Genomic DNA, 23,778 nt, shown 5'->3' with positions numbered 1-23,778 from the left:
CGTGCTCCCATGGAGTTGAGGCAGATGAGCATCAACAGTACTCATTTATAATAAGCATCAACAGTACTCATTTATACAAACACCTTCGGACCTTCCGGAATCCGGAAAACCAATTTCCCTGACACCGGGGCCCATGCACGTAGAGTCGCTGGTGTTATCTGGAGGGTGCAGAAGTGGGTTCTTTCGGAATTATATTTTGAACAAAAGCCTCCCCCTTAGGAAGGCCATTCAATTAGCTGCCTCAAATAAGTTTAGCTCACCGTCCTAGGTAACAAAATCTAGAGTGAGATATTTCCTTCTTGGAATGACATAGCTTACTAAACCTGACTTCTGCATTGAAGGCACCCACGAGAAACGCTCACCAGCTCACCGACGGTGAAACGACTCACTTCCCCGCTTTAAATTTCGAATAAGCCTGGTGCCCCAGGAGGCGCGGCTCGAACAGTATGGACTCCAGGAGCTATCAGCCCATGGGGGCCCGACGCGTACGCCGAATGACGTGGAAGTCCGGCCGCCAGCGCGGAAAGCGACTCGGGCCGGCCGACGCGGCTGCTTGGTTTTTAATCGTTGCCTGGTAAAACCCCTCGGCTCGAAGCAAGCTTTTTCCAGATTCCGTTTCGCCCCTTCGAGGAAGTCGCAAGGGACCGGCCTGTCCTGTCGTCGGCCGGGCGGGCTGGCCGAGGCGGCCCGGCCCGGACCCCCGCCCCGTCCCTTCTGATCCACGGAAGGAATCCTGTTTTATTTACTCTTTTGCCCTTCTGACAACCAGGGGCATTTTGGGGTTTATACATATATAGAACTCGATTTGAGCGTGTTAATTAACGCGGATCCGGGTCAAGATTGACGACGCGCCGGCGAGTGAGAGCGGAAAATTCCGAGTCCCTCGGTAACGCACGAAGGAAGAAAAAGTTGACAGGAATATAAAGGTCCAAAAAATATTAAGTTACGGATACGCCCTCATAAGGGCGGTGAAATTACAGTAGCTGGTGATAAGAAATACCGGGTACGTCTTGGGGTGGGAATGACAAGGACGAAATGATTCAGGCTTTGATGGCTGCCTCCCGACAAAAAGTTCCCGAGCCACACCAGCGGCCAGCACTTGCAGGAGATAAAGAAGAATGGTACTTTCGTAGTTTTGGTGATAAACCAAGGGCAGCATCGGATTGTAGAAGGACGGAAAGGAGGTGCCGCGCCCCGTTTCGGTTAAAACCTTTTTAAAAAGAAAGAAACTTAAAAAGAGCAAAGAATTAATTTTTTTTTTGCTTAAAAAAAAGGAAGAAAAAATCACACCCCCGTAGTAGCTCTTACTAGGCCCTCTTTTCCACCAAAAAATGTTCGATATGGATAAAAATTTTTGCTCATATCCTTCCGATCCATGAGTCATCTCACGTATGAGTACATCATCCAGCACCACCTCAGTACCAGCTGGACCGAAAGATATTCGGTGCTCAATATTTAATCGACGTCCGCACGTTTCGAACCTGAACCGTACCGATAAAAATAAAGCTCGGTTCCAATTGCGCTGCAACCTTAGCGATATTTTTGTTTTCTTTTGGGTGGGAAGGAATTCAAAACCTGCGAACCGTTCCAAGCTCGCCAAATTACGAGTCGCGTTTGCCCATATATTATTTACACAATAAAACAAATATATTAAATACACAAAATCAGAATTATCTCCACCATTGGAATCATTCAAAATACGTGGAAACTTATATGCATACCCTCGACTTTTGTTGGTCCACGCGCTTCGTGCCCAGATCTCTCGCTGTTGATGAGAGCGCATCACGATTCACACAGTAAAGATGCTAGCAATTTTTTTTTTTGGTAGTAAACGTACTGCATTTATTAGCTTATAAGTAAAATAATAAAAGGTCCGGGATAGTAATAGGAGGGAGCTAGGGAGGAACAGGGCATTTGCTACGCCCACGGACTTTTTCAGCTATTCAATGCCGTACCAAACGCTCATCTCTTCGTCCTCCTCCCTCGTTCCTTTCAACTCCTCCACCACCACCACCAGCACCACGACCACCACCTCCTCCTCTCCTCTCCCTCGCTGCCCTCTCCAATCCCTTCCTCATTTCGATTCCTCTCAGGTAAAGAGAAACCGATAAAAACCTCTCCTTTAGTTCTATGGGGAGTGAAGAGAAAGACGGAATCTCTCTCCCTCCCCCCCTCTTTTTTTATTCTCTTCTTTTAGATTTTTCTTCTCCCCTGCTTCTCTTGTATGTATATGTGCTGAGAGTTTTTGGTGGCGTGCAGGATAGAAGAATGGAGGAGGCGCTGAAGAGTAGTTTGAGGTGGGAGCCGTTGGTCCCCTCCGGCCAGCAGCACAACCAGGCCTTCCTCGCCGACGACCCGGCCTGGGCCGCCTTAGAGAGAGGCGGCAACCTACTAGGGGATGGGTTCTCGGTGGACGACCTCCTCGACCTCGGAGAATTCGCCGAGCCCGAGAAGGAAACAGAGGAGAAGCCGGTGACAGCAGCTGAGTCCGTGGAAGCGGAGGAGAACTCAAACTCCTCCGCGCTGTCCTTTGAACCACGGCCGCCTTCGGAGATTAGTCTTCCGATGAGTCCCCTGCCGTTAATGGTAAGAACAGAGGCCTAAAAAAAACGCCATCTTTTTTCTTGGGCTTTTGGGGGTTTTAACCGGGTTGGGTTTTGCTGACTCGCAGGCTCACGATGTGGATGAGTTGGAATGGGTTTCGCTCATCATGGACGACTCCCTCTCAGAGTTCCCGGCGTCGTGCTCCGGTGTCTTGCCGCCCTTTCCGCCGCCGATCCCTAAACCCCAGGCCGTGTTCCCGCCCGAGAACCGCCCAGCACCTTCGCTGAGCCCCACCGTCTGCGCCCTCTCCACCGAGGCCCTCGTCCCGGTCAAGGCCAAGCGCAGCAAACGCTCCCGCTCCGCCGGGGCCGTCTGGTCTCTCTCCGGCCTGCCCCCGATCGCCGACTCCTCCTCCTCCTCCACCACCACCACCACCACCACCACAACCACCACCTCATCCTCGTCTTCCTGCTCCTCCGCCTCGTCGTCCTTCGAGTCCTATCTCATCTACGACCCCACCGGCGCCGGCGTGTACAACCTCCTCGATGATAACCCGCTTCCGCCGCCCGCGCCGCCGTCCAAGAAGCAGAAAACGAAGAAGAGGGGCCGAAAGCCGAAGATGCCGCAGGCGGCGTCCGCGGCCGCGCCTGGCAGCTGTGAGCGGCGGTGCAGCCACTGCGGGGTCCAGAAGACGCCGCAGTGGCGTGCGGGGCCGCTGGGGGCGAAGACTCTCTGCAACGCGTGCGGCGTCCGGTACAAGTCCGGCCGCCTCCTGCCAGAGTACCGGCCGGCGTGCAGCCCCACCTTCAACACAAACGTCCACTCTAACAGCCACCGCAAAGTCCTCGAGATGCGCCGGAAAAAGGAGGGCGACCTCCTTGTCGCCGCCGCCCCACCGGTCCCCTCCTTCTAACCGGTCCGGTTCGGCTATTCATTTTGAACCGCCCCCTTTTCATAATCGTTCTGTAACGGTCCTTTATGCAGAGGCTTAGATTTCCGTGTTCTGTAGCTTTTTATGAGGCTATAGGTAGTGCAATCTTTTAATTTATTTGTTGTATTTCACTTAGAAAACGTCGGTTTTGAGGGGAGTTGGGGGAATGGGGGATGGTATGGATGGGGGAGTAGGAAGAGACGCAGGCATTACTAGATTTTAGGTCCTTAGTCTGGAATTGGATATCTAACTTGATTGCTTTCTTTTTTTTTAGTCAATGAGAGAGAGTTAGATATCAAAGGAGTAGTATGACATACTTGGTTTGGCATCATTTGTAATACATCCATTCCATATACATAGGTAGGGTTTATCCACATGGATGGGATATATGATAATTTTTATTTGTATCTGTTTTGCAGTTGATTAATGGGAGGATTTATCGAATCGAAATTGCTTTTTTTTCTCAGCGTTTTGCTCCACCGGCGCTTATAAGTTGTTTGCCCTTATAACATACGTAATCCCCCATGGATAATATTTGTTTGTAGTGATTTGGTGAAGCCATTTCAACCCAACTCCAACCAACCCCAACTCCCTATGCTTGTGCCGGCCGCCCACGCCAAATCCCATGCCCGTTGCATGATTTATCCTCTCGACCACTCTATCCTTTCTTCTCTCATAGGAAACCATGTTATGATATAGCCTTCATACCCGGCCCGGGTACTAGTTCTGTTCATTAGAAAGCAATCATCCGTTATTGTGTGTACAAGGATTAGGTTTTGCATTGAAAATTGTTTTAAAAGCAGGCTTTATGGCACCTTGGATAAGGTTTTACTTGTATCTTAATGTATAATAATTTAGTGCCGACCTAGTGCATGGCAAAAATTTTAATCGTATGCTTCTTACTTAGAACAAGCATATTTGTACTATTTGGAACGTGACATCATGTGTAAGATGGTACCCTCATGAAATAATTTTACACAGCCGATGCGTACGCTCCGATTTCTCCTTCAAATATACGTCAGCCGAGTAACTTTCTAGTTTAAAATTTCGGATGCAACGCTGGCATTGCTTTGTTTCATGGAAGTTTGGCTGGCTTCCATCCTATTAAGTGGCTGTCGAGTGGTGCCCATAGCAATATAGCAAGTTGGCTGCAGCAGCTTCCATTGGAATTGACGACGTGTATGGTATACCAGCACTTAGTTCGATATGGGTTAAACTAGTGGGGAAAGAGCAACAAAACGTGAACTCTTGTAACTACGTCATATCTTATCAAGTTTAAATTAACTGTGAACTCGGGAATACACACAAATGACTATATAAAGCGGTAGAATAAAAGATAATCCTGGTATAACTCGGAATTTTTTGCACTATTAGTAGCTTTAATCATTAGTTAACAGTGACATTTCTCTTTTTAGGGATGCGTGCTGTTCCTTAATGATAGGTTATGGCCGAAAGATGAGTACGGTGAGGTGATGGTGCCTCCCTCGCGCTTTCTTTTCTTCTTTCCAACTGGTTTCTTTAGGCTTTCACTTACTTTTGACCCTATTCCTCGTGTCAAACGGGACGGGTTAACGCTGAGCTTTTGGAATTTGGATGGCTGGCCCTGGCCTCGAAGCTTTAGTGGGATGGGTTGGAAGACGTGAGTGGAAACTTTCTGTACTCACACTCGCCGCACATATGAAAACTGTGTACTGCCCTAGCGAGAAGAATGGGGACGTTCCCATTCCCACCCTTCCCGTGTGACCCTGGGGAGCTTGCATATATAGGCTACGTATAGTTAGACAAAATATATATCGAAGTCTCCACGTTAGAAAAGGTATTGTTACTGTTTATGTAGCTGGTATCCACGAAAGCAGGTGTTATGGCCATGTTGCTTTGACTTGCTCGCAAATTTTGGACTTGTAATTCTGGGGATATTGCATTGTGCTCCGCGTCCCATATCAAGTGCATTAGCTAATGCTTATCTACGTGGGGGCCATCATGGTAAAGTATATATTTTTTTTTTCTGAAAAAAGGATAGTTAAAATTTTATGCATTGGCTCCAAACTGATATTCTAACCTTTTAATATGTATTTGACCATTCTTCCATATGGTTAAAAAAAAACAGCCAAGGCAGCATGGTGTGAAAAGTCATGCAGGTCTGTATAAAACAGCCAAGGCAGCATGGTTTGTAACTGCGTTTGATTGGATTTATGATTGGAATTGAACATTTATCATAGTAAGAATGTTAGAACTTAAACAAGGGAGCATGCGAGGATCTGCATGACCAAGTATTTAGTCATGTATTAGCAATTATAATTGGCTTTACACCTGAAACATGAATATACTAATTCACTCCCGCCTTTCCTTTTTGAGTTTCATAGAAAGGGAACCTTGCTGTCAAAGGGTTTTGGAACAAGCCTCATTAAAGGCTTTGCATAAGGAGGAAGGCTTATCCGGTCAACGTGGAACTAGTCCTAGTATCTCATTGGATTTTTTGCGATGCGTCATCTTTTATAAGTCCATGACAAGTAGCAAGACTATTACGAATATATAATAAGAAAGCAGTCCAAATAGAAAAAAAAATGGTTAAAAAGACAAAGAATTGCCAATAGAAGCTAGCGATCAGGAAGGATAGCGGAATCGCATACATATATACATACATACATATTTGGCCTTTTCATGGTAGTATTTTAATTTCTATTTCAAGGAGCTAGGGTCCAGCTCTCTCATTCTCGCAGTTCCAAACCCCCACGCCCACGGTCTTTGACCTCATAAAAATCTCACATACTTCTCCCCGGGTCAAGCCATGGCGGTGCGCGTCCACAGTGCCAAAGACCAGTACAATATCTCGTGCACCGCACGGTCAATAGGTTTTCCACTGCAGCGAGGGCTCGGTCCCTCCATCCGAATTCGGAGCATTATCGTTGACTGTAGGAGGAGATAAATTGAGGACTCCGCAATTTTCGACAATTAACGATGGAGAAGGGGCGGTGGGGAAGGAGAGCACGAGGAGCGAGGGGCATCCCGTGGACCAAGACTCTCGAGCGTGAGGTGTTTGAAAGGGAGGGCCAGGAGAGGACGCCGGATGCCCGGTGGGACGGGGTCACGCGCAATCAACGCGCTGATTTCTTTGGTGGCTGATGCCAACCCTTCCTACCTGCTGCGACTTGGAAAGGTCAAAATTTTGAATACGTAAGGAGGGTTTACTGATTCTTTTATATATGTATATATGCCAGTGAGAAACAAAAATACACAAACAAAAGCGTATATAAAAGAAAAATATATATATTATTTTTAATGTAAAACTTTATCAAAATATATATATTATTTTTAATGTAAAACTTTATCAAAATATTGGAGCGGACATGATTTACAGCCCATACAGATTAGGAGACGTTGCAGCACAAATCGATATGGTTGACTATAGGCTGATTGTGGAGTTTGCAATCGGATTTTTGATACTTGTGATTGGATCTGAATGGTTTGAATCATTAGCTTGGTGAGGATACTTGAACTTAAATAGGGGCAGTACGTGAGGATCCATACGAGCATATTTTTGGTCTCATATGGGTCAAGAACTAGAAAAATCTAACACCTTTCAGCTAATTCTTTTGATAAGATCCGGAGTTGTTACTGAGAGCTACTTATAGTGCAAATTCTAGCCATAATTTTATTATAGACAAAATTTTAGTCTCTCAGGGGAAAAAGAAAGGAGAGAAGGCATAAAAAATTTTGGAAAAATTTATAAAGAATGAAGAAGGTAAGACAAGAAAATAAGCATGAGGAAGATAAAACATAAACAAATGGCAACAACATTACAAGAAGTCAAGAACACGTGGCACCATTAATTTTTAGTTTTAAGAGTTTTTCTTGAAGTGGTCATACATAATTTATTTCTAACTGTTATTTTCTTAAAAAAAAATCATTATAACTATATAAACTTGAATTAATTCATTTATTGAAAAATTTGAAGGATCATTCAACTATTGGTAAGATAGCGGTTTGAAAGAAACCAACTAAATATGCTACAAATACCATACCATTGCTTAAAAGGCATCAGTACTGTTATTGCTAGCTTTGCATGTCACTAATTGTTCCGTGTTTAAATGATGTTTCTCCATAACAGACCAAGTAATGAAGATGGATACAGGCTCTAATATCATGTTAAATTCCAACCCAAATGCTTAAAATAGTAGGTGGATGGCTTACGGGTATATAAGACTAACTAGAGTTCCTATTCTATCTGATGTGGGACTATTCCTCAACGAAATGGATAAATGCGTGATAAGCTGATTGGTAGTTCATCTTCCAATGCTAACTAGTAAAGGCCTAATCTTTCTTAATTTAGGTAGTTCAATTTGTAGATGAGCATTTGTTATACAGTAAAAGGTAGCCATGCCCCAGCAAGAGAGTAACGAGGGCCAAATGTAAACTAGGTAACAAGCCTTCTACTCCATCTGCGTCTGATTTTTTTGCAAACAACATCGTAGCATACACATCCACCCAAGTACTTGAAGCATCAAACCCATAAATTTCCATGTACCAAGGTTTCAAACCACCAAAGGCACGCACTGAAACACTAAAAAAAGCAAGCTTTTATCCAATTGAGATATCCATCTTACTCAATCTAATGACAGTTGGCACTTTCTGTCTTCCTTGTTTTCTGGAAATATATCAGCCTTCTTGCATCAGGATTCAAGCCCTGGATCTCTTTCAAGCGAAGTGTGCCAATCACAGCTGAGGTGAGGCCCATCAGCAATCGACTTCTTATTTCGATCGACCCCATCTGATTCCATGTCGACCGTCATATCGAGGGTAATGGACAGGGCATATTGTAAGAATTATTGCCATGCATGTCCAGAGTAGCATCATTAGCACAGCATGCAACTTGCCTTGTTACAATCTGAGCTTGTTCGCTTCGAATGAAGTTCAAGAGACCAACCATCTAAATGACTAGCTATTGTGGAACTTTAGGATCAACTAATTGTGCTGAAAAAAATGCAATCAAAAAATGATGATGCCGCAAACTTAAAATTAAACAAAATCCTCGCATCTCCTCCATTTTTTAAGATCTTATGATAGCAATTGGCTTTACATTAGAACAGTATTTACAAATAAAATTAAACAAAAATTTTTCTTAATGTACCTTGCTGCATTTTATGTGCGAAAACATTTAAACAAATGCGCTCAACTAGAGTTCAGTCACACCACTCATCAAATCATAGTTTAAGTGCTAGCAAGCAAACCATGTGAAATTTTTATGGCAATCGGATTATATGTTTAAGTGGACAAAATGAATCCAGACTGACGGCCCTAGGCAACAATGAACATATGGAGTTTGTTTTAGCGTACCAAAACAACCATTTACACCCATTGCTTAGCCTTTTGGCAGCTTGTGTCATCCGAAAAAAGCAGCTTAAACCGGCAGCTTGCTTCATTTTAAATAAGCTACCCAAACACCTTATGGTCTACGACTCTTCTACCCGTCACTTCAACATTGCCAAGCCATTTCTTTTATCTTCGGGCTGTAGAGTCAAGCCTACGAATATCACCAGGCTGAACAATAGCTGGTCTTGGATTGATTGATGATAATCAACTTTACTTGCTTCATAATCTAGTTAACATTGCAAAAGGAAATACAAGACGGCAATACTTCATCAGTAAACAAAATGGGCCGTCTTTAAAGGAAACTTCAAACTGAAGTAGAAGAAAACGAAAGAAAAAAAAAAATAAAGAAAACAAAGATGCAACGTCAAGGTTTGCACACTTTAGACTTGTACTGTAGGCAGCTGTAGGCATAGAGAACTCAGTAGAAGCTTCAATATGGGAATCCATATTCTCCAACACCCGGCTAAAAAATTTGAGCGATTTTACTTGCAAGCACGCGTTCTCGTCTTTCAATGTATTCATAAGGGAACCAACCTGCTTTTCCTTTGCATTCACCTTCAGCCCAACCATTACCAGCCACCTGCGAATGATCATGAATAAACCAGATTTGTTACAGCATTTATGAAACACATAAAAAGAATATTCCAATTTACACAGCAAGAATGTAGAAAAAATCCATAAAGTCTTTAAATTCACTTTATAACTATCTCATGCATTTGCAATGACTGTGTGATGCTGCTTTCTTGCACTAATAAAAGCATCGATTTTTCTGAATCATTCTTTTCTGAAGCAGCAGTTTGGTAACCTATTTTGACAATTGATTTGTTAGGGATTGTACCTTTAAGAATCTAGGAACTATAATGCATAGAGTAGAAGCTTAAATTTGGATAGAAATATGACAATATGACATTTACTACCAAGGTTTAAATATGGGTACTGAATCTTGTATAGTTTTCCATCGAACAGTACAGTATCAGTACGGTACTGATATTGATACATACCAAGAATAAGACCATCAAAAAGAATGAAAAACTATCAATACCGACTGGTATGGTCGGTACATTTCGGCGTCCTAGAACCCGTATCGATACCAGTTTTGTGTTGGAACGTACTGTACCATACAAACCAGTGAGTTCTTTAAAAATCCTTGTTTTCCACTAATGTACAAAATAGAAAGGGACTTTACATCAGATACACTTATAGCAGTATATAGAAGAATTCAATGAAGAAATGGTGAAATAGAATTTTCCCATAATATGATTAAGGCAGGATATAATTTGCTTTACGTTTCAATGTAAGATTGTGACCATGGACTGATGATAGCCATTTAATCCTGCAACTGCTCAAAATATGATGTAAGGAAACAAGTCTGATGGTCATATTTTAATGTTCGTTGCAGTATAGTACTAAAATCCATCTTAATAGTGAATTTTGGGTTTTATACTATCTATTGGCAGAGTCCCAGAGCCCTGCTTTGTTTACTTTTTAGATTTTGGGAAGAATCGACCACCACATCTATGGTACCCTCCGGTTGGGGGAAGGGGCTGTAGAAAAAAGAGTTAAGAAGAAATAATCATACTTTAGAAGAGCTAATTCTAAGGCTAATTTGTTGCATGGGTAACAGATGGAAATATTTAATAAAGAGCAAGAATCCACACTTGGTCTTCAGCAAATTGAAAAAGTACAGCAAACATAATTTGATGGGCATTACAAACAAAAGGGATACTTGCAACTATGCTACATGGACACTGGAACATGTCCATCTATAGGGGATTATTAAGTGTCAGACCATTCTGATTCCTGGGAGTTTTTTCTTGCAATGCCTATATGGGTTTCGACTATATATGCCCAACATGCCCAAAATCAACCCTTCACAAAAGGTCATGGACAAGTAAGCCAGCAGGTCCATCTGGAGTCCAAGAGTTGCTTAGAAGAGAGACTTAAGAAGCAGTCGATTTTGATACCTTATGTTCTCCATTCGAAGGAAGGGTGTCAGTCACTTCTGATTCCTGAGAATTTTTCTTGCAGTGCAGATATGGTTTCAACTATATATGGCCAACAAGACCAAACCCAACCTTTGACAGAGGGTCATAGACAAGTAACCTAACAGGTTCATTTGGAGTCCATGAGTTGCTTAGCAGATAGGATATACTAAAGCACAAGGTTGTGGGTGCAGGATTAGAATGAGAATTAAGAAATAGTCAATTTTGATATGTTGCGTTCTTTGTTGGAAGGAAGAAAGGAAGATTCTTGAGAATTATTTCTTGCAATGCAGATGTGAGTTTTGACTATATATGGCCAACATGCTCCAAACCAGCCTTTGACAATGGGTCATAGACAAGCTAGCAGGTTCATTTTGAGTCCGTAAGTTGCATAGCAGATAGGGTACTCTAAAGCACAAGAATGTGGGATTAGATTGAGAATTAAGGAGCAGTCATAGGTTATATTCTTTATTGGAAGGATGAAGGACGGACCAACCTTTGACAATGGTTCACAGACAAGCAAGCAGTTTCATTTGGAGTTCATGAGTTGCCTAGCAGATACAATAAACTAAAGCACAAGAATGTGGAATTAGATAGAGACTTAAGAAACAGTCAATGCTGATACTTCACATTGTATGTTGGGATGAATGAAGAAAAGAATGAATGAATATTAATGGATGGATGTATGCAGCTGCAGCAGTAATATAGTCAAATAATTTTCATTATCAGCTATCATACCACCATTATGATAGTCATCATGCATATATGTTGGTGTTAAAAACATTATGTATATGGAGAAATAGAGCTGAATCAAAACTGTTATAAGAGCCATTTCAATCAGTAAAATGTTTTTGCAACACCCATATGCACTTTCTGACTCTACTACAAGAATTCAAGTCCTCGAAACCAAGTGTTTGTTGCAGCTATCCATAACATCTCATTTATCCATCATTTTATCCTCCACCAGCAGGCTTTTCTGCTTCGCAAGTAACACTTTACATGTCATAATGAAAAAGTTTGCTTAATATTCTCCAATTGGACATGATGGAAGTATGAAACTGCTGTGGCGTAGCTTATTAACTATGTTATCAAGGAACAAAGTAGCGGATTTATCGGTCAGAACATGACTTAATCAAGCATTACAAGTAGGGTATAATTACCTTTCTTACAACAACATAGTCCCCAACTGACAAGTTAAGTTCCACATCTGTCTCAGCCTGATATGAATGTATAACCTGCAGAGCAAAGCACAATATGGAACATAAATTAAATAAAAAAACTATGACAGGATACCGACAACCCAACAATTTCAATAAAAGAAAAGCTATTAATCACCTCTGCTAAAAAGTATTCCACATTTTCAGCTGATCCATCAACTGTTGGGGTAGAAAACATTCCATTGGCTTCTTCATAAGATGGGGGTGGTGGCATAGAGTTTTCCATGACTGGATTTGGAGATGCTTCAATTCTTTGACGCTCTGATACCATCTGTTCAAATCATTACATTAACAATGTAATAAGTTTATATATTGCATTTGCAAATATTTGCAATGAAAAATTTATTGCTTTGACAAACAAAAATGTCATTATCACATACCTCTCCTTCAAGTTGATCAAGGATGTAGAGGATTCTCTGATGGAAAGTTCGTTCTGACTCAACCTTCAGTGCATAAAGGAAAATTATTACTGAAGTTCCACATCTAGCATACTTATGTCATGAAAAGAAACGTTACATAACAAATTAATGAGTAGAAGGTGAAGAATAAAGATAATACCATTGCAATAAGCCTCTGTAAAGTTAACCTTTGTTGTTGGGCTTCAACAGCAGTCATTGTTGCAACAGCTTCCTTACCCAGTATTGCCATATGTGACTTTAACTCTTCCAGCTTAGCCTCAGCAGATTCTAACTTTGATATATTATCGATATTGCCAGCGGTTTCTCTTACTTTTATTTGACGCTTCGAAACTTCAATAGCCTGTGAGAGAATTTAAAATAGATATTCTCACAAAATTGCTGCAGGATATAACAATTTATGGTGTTATGAAAATTTAAATAGCTGGAACCGTTATAATTTGGAAGAGTTACAGCAAGGACCAGGTGGTGGATAAACGGCTGGGATGGTGGAGGCATGCTGAATAAAAATCCAAGGTCCCACACATGCATGAAAAAGCATCCACTCAAGCACCTAACTGAGGCCTTCAGCCACTCTATGTAGGGTCTAGCCACCACATGACCCCTATAGCAGTTGCACAAGCTACATGCATAGGCCTAGGTGGCCCAAATAGGTTAGGTCAGCCAAAGATATAATCTCTTTCTCTCTCTCTCTCTCATGGTAGCAACTATATTGCATATACATAGTGTCAGCCTCCTATAGAGGTTATCCATAGTCAGAACACCCCACCCCCAATCTCTCATTGGTTCCCACAGGAAAGCATGTTTTTCAATATCCGACTAAGATTATTGCATCAATTGTAGATATAATTTGTCACATGCTAGTTACTAGTCAGCATTGTCATGCACCACTCATATATCCTCAAAAGAAAAAAAAACAACTAATCTGTATCCTTAATCTACCCTTTTTTATTAGTTCTGATATGTTTCTAGGATTATAGTTAATTTTATATATTAAGTGATTTCATTTTATCATAAGATAACTATTAGGGACCTGCTAACATATATGCCATCCCCTGGTTATCTACATACCAATAGCTACCTTCAGGAATACTGAATTCCCAAATCAAAAAAGAAAAGGGGGAGAACAGTAGGTGACAGTTGTAATGTGCCTGAAAGGCTGGCAGCGATCATGAGTTTAGAACTAAACAATAATGGATAGAGACAGAATCCAACTTATTAGACATGGTTACAGCTAGAATCTTCAATGCAGGGTATCCCACAGTTCAGCACTCCCAACCTAATACATTAGAACCCACCTCTGAACTGAACCAATCTTAGGGCAGGAGTTGTAAAAATCATGTATCAATCATTTTTAAAAATACAGACACTAAATTAACAGAACCAAGAAGATAAAGCATTCAAATGTTAGCAACAATTGTAGTAACAACTAATTTTACATTCTATGGCTCTAAGGCACAGAGCTCTTTATCTTTTCAAAATGCACCTACTGCCTACCATCAGCATCCGTTATTTGTTCAACCTACGTAGATGAATAGTAGACATGAAGATATAATGAAGTTACTTTACAGGCTAGAGTATGATTTAGAGATGACCAAGAAAATAATTTCTGATAGAAAACAGCTTTAAAGGACCCTTCTGCAGTAAACTCAGTTAGTGAAAAGGTGATAGGATCAATTTAGAATACCACTAGAATAGCACCTTAGGCAACTTCAAATAATACCTGAGCTTCAGCTTCTTGACGCATTTTGTCATATCTCTGGGCAAGGTGTCGAGCATCCTCCAAAGGAGCACCCATTACCATTGCTCTTAATGGTTCTGCAACCTAGCCAGACAAGGTTTGGGAATGCTAGATTAGTTAGTGGTAATAGAATATTACTAGCAAAGAACAAATAGTACAAGAAAGATATTCTACTAGCAAAGAAGACAATTTGTTTAGATGCAATAGAATACCTTTCTTTTGCAATTTGTTTAGATGCAATAGAATAGCCAATGGTTTGTATAGAAGACAATTTCTTAGATCATTGTATTTTTTTCATTTGATCATTGTATTGTAATGGCTATTATTCCAATGTCTTTAAGAAGCATTACAAGTTAAGCATTCTCGTCTTCTACAAATTACAATTTAATTAATTCCAATAATTTCAAGAATTTGCAAATCCAACAAGTGGCAACTGGGATGTCTTATTGTGTTGGTGGGACCATGACCCATTTAATGTCTAGAACTTTTGACCCTAATTACACAATGTTGCCAGACTTCATCTAGTGGTTCAACCATTCCTTTACTTTATTTGGATGAATTATTATGGAAATGATCCATGTCATATGCAGCCTATCATGGGGCAGTTTGCAACAAAAGTCCAACATATAAAAGCTGGGTTTCTTATGTTATTTTCCAGGTTTGAGGTTGCCTGTATTCCACATAAGTATTTGTCCTCACAGCTTAAGTATATTATTGACTAAATATTTTGCCTTTGCTAGGCAAACAGTCTGAAGAGCTCCTACAGTGATTGAGCTTCATATCTGTACTATCATTATACTAAGAAACCAAGTATCTCCTCCACATATGAGCACCACTCACCCCATGACTAAAGCTACTGTCATCTTCAACGAATACACTTCACTTAGTTCAATTCTTACTCTGACGGAGAGAAACGAAAGAAGAGATAATAGAAATGCTTTTATGAGAAATCAGAAACATCCACGCTTCTTCTTGGTGCACTGCACATGTCCAATGCTAGGGAACCTTTAACCAAGTAGCTGTGGTACTTCGGCAATCATCTGGTTTACAGTTAGGTTTCAGCAAATGCCATGCGTGCTGCACCAGATTTTTGTTTTGTAATCCATCATTTTGACTTCAACTTTGGACCAATCTAGTGATGTCACTAATTATCATTTCAACATTAACTATCGTGCCTTCATGGGAGATTCTCATTCTTAGCATGCAAAATGCTAAGCACCAAATCATGAGCGACCATGGGCAACACCACTAAGATTATTCACCTGCCACTCTGTGATAAAGTCGTAGTTAACAAATACATAATTATGATATACTTAGCTTAAAATCATTAAATTGTAGGAATAAGCACCAACAAATTTTTCAGATATAGGACTGCACGGTCCAAAGTTATAGACAACATCTTTAAGGAGATTACCAAGAGAAGTAGAAACTGCAGACATTAAGATATGGTTCTTGGATAAGGAAGATGTCAGATCAGCAGATTGTTTGGTGGGATCAGGATCTTCTATTTTAGAGAATACTTTTAAGTGGGTAAATTCCAAAGAGAAATAGAGGTATGCTCACAGAATAGCTTATTTGACGAGTCATTTGGAATTGATGAAACAAAAGCAGATATAGTTGAAGTGACTAACATTGCCGAACCTGAACCCAGCAGCTAGGCCCGTATCGAGCCAAACCAAAAGCAAATCGGGGCAATTTGGCCATTCCGGTCGGTTCGGTTTATAAAAAATCGAATTGATAGGTTGTTCTCTTGCTCCCGCGACTGCCCTAGCTCTCTCTCTCTGTCTCCCCTCTTTGATGCTGACTGACGTTATTTGGGGCATCCGACTGCCACCGTCGATGAGGTAAGCCCTCTCCCTCCCCCCCGGCCTCCTTCCCTGTCCCTCTCCGTAAACCCTCCCTCTCCTTCTCCCCCTCCCCTCTCTCCGTAAACCCTTCCTCTCCTTCTCCCCCTTCCCTCTCTCTCTCTGTAAACCCTCCCTCTCCCTCCCTGCCTCCCTCTCTCTCTTTCTCCCTCTCCTCCCTCTCCATAAACCCTCCTCTCTCCCCCTCTCTCTCCTCTCCCTCCCTCCTTACTTCCTCCCTCTCCGTAAGCCCCTCCTTCCTCCCTCTCTTTCTACCTCTCCCCCCTCTCCCTGGTTCGGTACATCTCGGATTGGTATGGCATATACCAGTACTGTACCGAATCAGTCGTCAGCCAGTATGACCCCCAATACTGATCGGGTGAGCCTTAGAAGTGACTATGGGAAGAAGTTCTTGCAGTTTTATATAATACCCTTAAGCTGAAGAGGATATCATAAATCATTTAAGTTGAAGGCATGTTTCATTTATATATGAAGCTAGACTCACGAAGGAACAAACAAAAAGTCATTATACAGAGAATACATATTATCTTTTAGCACAGCATATATGATGTTTTAAGAGGAAAATATATTTTATGAGGGAAGAAAAAAGCCTCCAGCACATTTGCTATAAAAGGAAAAACAAAATATAATATAGGTAAAATATAAGTTAAAATTGTCTAATAATAGTGTAATCAGATGACTTGAGCACTGCACAAGTTGCATGATTCAGCTTATGTAGATGGACTACAAAGAACAAGGAAGATAAAATAGAAGTTTCTGGAGTCTGATTGTAGCTACAAGAGTACAAGTTTCTTGCATTCAATACTCTTTTAATTCCTCGGATCTATGTTCAGAGCTAGATTAGCAGAATAGCAGCATGATGAATCTACTGGGATAGGGAATGGTTGCCAGACCTGGGTACCAAAGGCTTTTAAAAGATTTCCGCGCTCTTTTTCTATTTGAGAACGAGCCCTTGAATAACTTATAGCAGCTTTTGAAAGCGTATTGCCGCTGGTGCAGGTGTTTTCAACACCATATTTTCTACTATCTTCAGACAACTTATTACCTGCAAAATATGATTTTCGGTAGAACGATCACCAAACTTAAAATAGTATGGGGTAAAAGGATTGCCTGCGAAATATAACTTTCAATAAAAAGATGGCAATGTATAAAAGGGGAACAAAACCCACAAATTCACAAGGATACCTATTTCAACTTGTTTAGATCCCGTGACAATGTAACCTTCCACACCGCGAACAATGTCCCTTTGAAAATGCTGAAAAGATATCATTGAAGTATTTTCAGAAAATTTACATAAAAAAAAAGAAGGAAAAAATTTCACGGAAAAGAACTGTAATAAAACAAATCAACAGAAAGCAAAAGGATGCAAACCTTGGCCGCACGGGTTGATATGTAAAGCTTCTCTAACTTTTGATGTTGCTGAAGTTCTGCCTCATCTGTAATTACACTATCAGAACTTCCATGTCCGCTAGCACCAAATTGCTTGAGAACTGCCTGTAATCATAGCAGTCAAAGAGACCTTGATGTTACTTGGAATCATAACTATGAACCATGAGAGATTCTCTCTGACAATTCAGAAACATCAAGTGAATAGCCAGGGCATTTGTGGTTAAGATAGAAAAGGGGATGCATATCTTTGGCTTGGTTTTCTATTTACATAAATAGGTCTCCAAACGGTTCCCCATCTGACAAACTTGTGGCAATTGGAGGAGATCATTCTGTTGGAAGTCTCTACGGCTGTATGTCTTTACACTTCATGAGAAAATTTATCAAAAATAAGATGGTTAAATGGCAGATGATTTCATCTTGGTTCCCTAATGTGCAAAAAATTGATTGGAGAGGAAATCGGTAAGCTGGAAATAAGAGACGAAAAACGTGTTTTATTGTAATATGAAAGTCTCTGTAGGATGAAGTCAAGGTCTTCATCGTGATGAGCTCATGGGGAGAAAAAGGTTGTAGGTGTCTTATTCTCAAAAGCTATGGGACTCATACACATAACCTTGATTTTATTAAGAATGATATCTTAGTATTTATGAGTCCATGTTTGTAATGAACAGGTTAAGAAACTTCCCATCAGGGTGCAGGATTGCTTGTCAAGAGGTGCCAAGAGATGGAGCACTCAACACCTGATGGCATTCACCTCTTTCCCCAGCACGGACATTGATATCTTATCAGTATGCAAGTTTTAACAATGTTTTACATTAAAATAAATACACAAGGCAGACTGATCTCCAAAAATTTTGTTAAATCTAACAAAGTTGTATCAATAAGAAGAATTTTGTTATTTCTTTTTTGTATTTTCAGAACCATTAGGTACATTGATCATTGCTCAGCTCTGTTAACCATTTGAGAAGCATGCTCAATAAAATAATCATAAGTGATCAGAATGCTTCCTATCAAAGCAGATTATCCTTGATAGTTTTTCAGTTATTCCTCGTTCATGAATACTACAAACTACAGATATCAGAAAAGGACCTACAATTGCTTAACAAAGAGATTTTTGGGGTTATATAATTGAAGCTTCAAAGAATGTTGGTCATGGCACTGTTTATACCACAGACTATGACTAACCTGAAGTCATCCCTTTGTTCTTGTAAATTGCTAACCAAGTAATTGGTGAATGATATGTATTAGGTTTCACGAAGATTAGTATTGTAGAGTTTTGGATGTAAGATCAAAGAGATTCCTACGATTTATTCAGGATACAGATGTAAGGTGGAAAAAAGCATAGAAAGCATAGCAAAGAGCTCCACTGCTGTCAGTCTTGACAAAAAGCTCTCCTCATTAGAAAAGTGAATTTCTCCCATTTGTTGGCAACCAATTCTTCAAAGGCTCTCCTTCCGTTCTTCCCAGTTACACCATAGTCATGTTGATACCTGTATTCCAGGAGGAGTGTCTAAAATTTGAATTTGTGAGGCAAAGTTCTTTTAAGGGAATAGAAAGTCAGGTGCTGAAGCTTTTCCTCTTGACAAATAGAAACTTGTCTGCATTCAAAGGGCCCTAAAATGGCTAGCATCAAGTTTTATGGGTGATATGAAAGCTGCAATGCTCAAGAAATTGGTTTGGCCCCTAGGTAAAAATACACACCACTTTGGGAAACAATTATTCATACCAAGTACTACGACAACAGCAAAGAAGAGAACATAACCGCATGACAAAATGGCATGAAACATACACTCTTGCTGTTTGTAAAGAATTAAATTTGAAGTGGGGCTGTTGCTAACTGGCTGGCATTTATGTGGGATCTTGGATTTGACATTCTCTATTGGAAGCTTTGGTGAAAAGCAAAATTTTTGGCTTATGTTGTGTTTTCCTATTTCAATTTGAGTTCTCTTACAAGTCTAGTGGCAGTTTTGATGTTTCATTCTTATTTCTTGTAAAGCAAGTTTTTTTTCCTGGGATTGATTTGTAGGGCTATCACTAGCATAGATTTGCGCTCCGACTTTGAGTTGATTAGCATTAATGCCTTGTTTTATTTATAGTTTAGGTCAAGTAAACTCTATAGCCATTAGGATTAAGACTGTCAAAGCTCTAGATGTCCATCCACAGGGGGTTCCACATGTACCTAACTTTTACAAATATTTTACTTTTTTTATTTCTTTCTTTAAGCAGTTCTTCTAATAAAGCTGTTATTAACCTTTGTTATATAGTGGCAACTTTACTTCAATTTTACATTGTGAACTTTTAAAGGCACAAGGAACAAATGAAAAGCTGTACAATGACACCCCTAGACATTTTGAATTTGATGCAGCAAGGATAGCAATCACTTCTGATTCAAAGCCATAACTCTTATAGTTCTATGTGAGATGTAAATTTGTTTTGGTGGTGCACATTGACAAATTAATCCTATCTTGTGTCCTATCTTTTCAATTTTTTTGAAATTTTTCTTCACTTCTTAATCATTAGCAAACCAATCTTACCATCATTCTTTTGCTCTCCTAAATGTCATCCATGTGTTCGCCTGTCCCTCGTTTCTATCAGAATAAGTATTGTACAAGGATTCCATATCATGTGACATTCTCTTGAGAAAGGTCATGCATATTCTGCTAGCAGAGCTTGGTTGAAAGATCAAAAGGTGATACATGCTAGCAAGGTGAATATAAACTTTCATGCTCCAAGGCTGAAAAGATCATGCTGAGACCAACATAAATAAAGAGCTTTCATGGAAAAAAGGAAAAAACTAAATACAAACATAAACTTTCTTGGTTCTTTTATGAACACAATGGAGACTAAGAGCCAAAAAGAGGATGTCATGCATGTTGTAGTTTGCAGAGAAGAACGATGAAATGTTGCGATGAAAGAAAGCAAGCAAGAATAAAAGTTAGGCTGTCCAAAAGAAGATGTCATGAAAGAAGCAGTACCGATGAAGAAGACATTTCTTGGTAAAAGGGAATTTAAAATGTCAGAGTGGTTATTAAAAATGAAGCTATCGACATCAAATATACTATGGTAATGCAAGATAAAGGAAGAGGAAACCAATATGTGTTTCATCTTATGATAAAGTTGTCCTTAAAGAAGTTTATGATATGGAAGATGAGATTCTTCAGGATACAAATAAAATTGAAGGAATCAATAAGCTAAAATGCCATCATTTCAAGTTGAACCGCTGTAGCGATTATGGCATCAAATTTTGAAAATTCAAGACACCTACCCATCACAGGAGTGATGTTACCTTGATTGCTGTTTCGGTAAATTCATAAATTAAGTCCAAAGAGTGAAAACTGACATGCATGCATACATCATCAATTCCATAAGGCAAGGTTTATTGTCTTGCCTGGCAATGTTCATGCTGTCAAATCCATGACTGACACAAATTGGTACGAAATTGTGAGATGGGAAGATTGCATCACGAAGAACCTAAAACCAGGATAAGTTCTTGTCAGGTAAAAAAAGCAAATGGTGCTAGAGGTTCTCTTAGGTCAAATACGAGAGGGAACTGAAATGGAGGAACAAAGGGTCGAGCAGCGTACTCAAGTATGAGTACAGGGAAAGCAAAGCAAATGTTTCTCCAGTCAGTGAGAATACCAGATGAAATGAGTACCAAAGGGTTGCGATCTCTATCGCAACAATACCAATTGTGAGATGCCACCAAAGACACATTGTCCTCAGGCCTGAATGAACACAGACAGTAGAAATTGGCTCCCCCAAACCAACAAATTGAGCGTATTACTCAGCAAGCATTGCAATCATAGTAACAATTGGACATCAAGAATTTGTGAAAGAAATAAATCCATCAAGCTCACATCCCTGTCCTGATACATCAAAACATCCAGATCGCAGTCATGCTTTAACTAAACATCAAAAAGCTGTGCAAGAACTGCCCTTGCTGCATCAAATCCGCTTCGAAACAACCAAATCGGATGAAATCAGACTGAAATCGAAGCCAAAAATATACGCAACCTCTGAAGACATAGATGCATCAAGTAAGGTGAGGAGAGGGGGGAGGGGAGGGGGAGATGGGACAGAAAACGAGGGGGCACCTGCTGCTGCCTCGCGACCTGCTCCCTGAGCCGCGTGGCCTGCTTCCTTATCGCCTCCATTCCCGGCCGGCGAACGCCAACCAAGAACCCGGCGGGCGGGCGAGCGATTGGTCGGAGCTGCCGAAAGAGAGAAAGAAAACGGGTCGGTGAGGAGATCTGAAAGGTTACATACAAACAGGGGCAAGGGTCTCCATGTTGTTGCCGTTGGGTTTGGAGCTAGCGAAGAAATGTGAATCCGCGTCGGGTAATTTATTAGGGTGCATTCTATTTTAGGGTTAAATCGAAACTTTTGTGCAGGCTGGCGGAGAAAACACCGCTTCACGGGCCCCATCCTAAACAAGAAGTCCAAAAGAGAGAGGCCCAGTCCATGTTAATATACTATGAGCCTATGACTATAGATTACGCCCGTCCCTGACTGAGCTAAAGGTTAATGATGGAGGAGAGGGAGGGATCCAAACACCCACTCCTGAGCAATATATGGTGGCTGATGAGGAAGTGTGATGCCTTTTAGGCCGTGTATGTTTATCGCGAGGCGAACATGGCTACTGACTACGTCGCCTCCTATGCTGCTCATTATTCCGGCGAGTTCATTTGGACTCAGAGTTCCATTGTCCCTCCTCCTTTGAGTTATCTTCTTTCTTTTGACACGGTACTTATGCACGTTTAGTATGAGCAGCCGATGTACCAAAAAAAAAAAATGATGCTATTGTATGTTGCATCTATTCTGGCTAACATGAAATATGTTCCAATGGCTGAAGCGTTTACGTTTCAGAACGATAAAATTATTTTAGAGGGAGACTCCAAGATGATAGTCACTTGGATTAATGGCAAGGAGTCTTCACAACATCCCGCACTGAGGACCATCAAGCTTTTTAGCTCTACCATATCCGAATTTTCATGTATTCATGCTCATTGGAAGCTAATTATGTGGCAGATTGGCTGGCCAATTTCGCAAGCATCGAACGAGGCGAAAGGATCTGGATAGAAGGATTTCCATCTATTTTGGCTTTCTCCATCAATGCAGATGCAAGGAACATCCCTTTCATTTGCCTATAGTGAGTCTCCTCGAATCTCTGTTATCGAATCTCTATAACAACTGCTTAATTTTTGCGAGAGATGCCTCTAACATTGTTCGATATGTAAGCAGAACTATTAGCTACATCAGGGGCGGCCTAATACATCTGGGGGCCTAAGGCGAATTCAGTAAATGGAGCCTCTTTTTTTTAAATAATAATTTTTTTTAATAAATATAAAATACTTAAAAAAAATGTTATGGAAATAGATTGCTGTCAAGTACACTATTTCAACAAAGATGCATGAATCTAACAAAGGTAGACAAAAAGCTTCTTCAATTTAATATAATTCTTGAATGAAAATATTAAAAAAAATACTTAAAAAAAAGGGCCCATGAAACTGTTCTTGGCAATACTGTTTACCATGTGAAGCAAGAGCAGAATAGGAAAAGGTCATCCCATGGCGCTTCACGGTCGAAGAATTTGTCAAGAAAGGGACCTCTGTATAAGAGAAAGAAGGGTCATTATGGAAAATTCACTCCATCTAATTAATAAAAGTCTCATCCCACATCTCCCCTCAAGTGAGTACCCAAGCAGCCACTGCAACATTACGGCACAGCAGCCATTCAACCCCCCCTCCCTCCTTCTCTTTCTCTACCCTCCTTCTCTTTTGCTAAAGACCATCTCCCCCTTCAAGTGAGCACCGAAGCTGCAACTGCAACATCACGGCACAGCAGCCATTCAACCCCCTCCTTCCTTTTCTCTCTCTACCACCCAAGAGGGGAGAAGAAACCGAGAGGAGAAAATTAAAAGAATCTCCACCCTCCAAGAAGTCCATCTCCAATCCCCCTATCTTTCTTCCTGATGGCCCAGCTGGATCAGGAGTAATGGCTTGTGAGGGAAGGAAAACCAAGACCAAAACCAAAAAAGAGAAGGGATGAAAGATAAGAGTGGCTTCAGGTGTGTATCAAGCCAACCAAATCCCTCCTCTCTCTCTCTCTCTCCACCCAAAACAAAACTACTGTCCCCAACTTCCCCAATTGCCCCTCTGCAGGCCACGAAACCCTCCACCTCCCTTCCATCAAGGGGGAAGACTCGTAGCCAGCTTCTGCTCCCGGAGGCCTTCCATTGGCCCGAGGCCTTAGGCGACCGCCTCGGTCGCCTAGGGCTCGGGCCAGCCCTGGCGTTGACATTACCCACATAAGAAAACTCAAGCCTG

The 23,778-nt window shown here is 40.9% G+C and overlaps 2 protein-coding genes across 3 annotated transcripts; one reads left to right on the top strand and one right to left on the bottom strand.

Annotated features, from left to right (window-relative positions):
- Window positions 1-1,884: 1,884 nt before the first annotated feature.
- On the top strand, window positions 1,885-3,941 carry LOC103712198 (GATA transcription factor 5). The gene is made up of 3 exons (XM_008798659.5): window positions 1,885-2,093; window positions 2,260-2,586; window positions 2,672-3,941. Exons 1-3 carry the CDS (start codon window positions 1,947-1,949, stop codon window positions 3,455-3,457), a joined length of 1,260 nt encoding a protein of 419 aa, XP_008796881.3. The 5' UTR covers window positions 1,885-1,946; the 3' UTR covers window positions 3,458-3,941.
- A 5,094-nt stretch (window positions 3,942-9,035) lies between these two features.
- LOC103712197 (SH3 domain-containing protein 2-like) lies at window positions 9,036-21,893 on the bottom strand. 2 transcript variants are annotated; one of them, XM_088723763.1, is made up of 11 exons: window positions 21,547-21,686; window positions 18,820-18,942; window positions 17,438-17,560; window positions 17,252-17,321; window positions 16,960-17,111; window positions 14,184-14,285; window positions 12,603-12,803; window positions 12,425-12,487; window positions 12,163-12,315; window positions 11,988-12,062; window positions 9,036-9,425 (listed from the first exon to the last, which is right to left on the bottom strand). In XM_088723763.1, the coding sequence occupies exons 2-11, from the start codon at window positions 18,871-18,873 to the stop codon at window positions 9,309-9,311; spliced, it is 1,110 nt and encodes a 369-aa protein (XP_088579889.1). In that variant the 5' UTR covers window positions 18,874-18,942; window positions 21,547-21,686; the 3' UTR covers window positions 9,036-9,308. The 2 variants fall into 2 exon arrangements, with proteins under 2 accessions (XP_088579889.1, XP_008796880.1); XM_008798658.4 differs by lacking the exon at window positions 18,820-18,942 and having other exon boundaries at window positions 21,547-21,893.
- Window positions 21,894-23,778: the final 1,885 nt, after the last annotated feature.

This window comes from Phoenix dactylifera, chromosome 6, assembly GCF_051530095.1.
Source record: "Phoenix dactylifera cultivar Ajwa chromosome 6, Ajwa_hap1_PhDact_Kaust_v1.1, whole genome shotgun sequence".
Taxonomy (NCBI): domain Eukaryota; kingdom Viridiplantae; phylum Streptophyta; class Magnoliopsida; order Arecales; family Arecaceae; genus Phoenix; species Phoenix dactylifera.
This window is presented reverse-complemented; position numbering and strand designations above follow the sequence as displayed.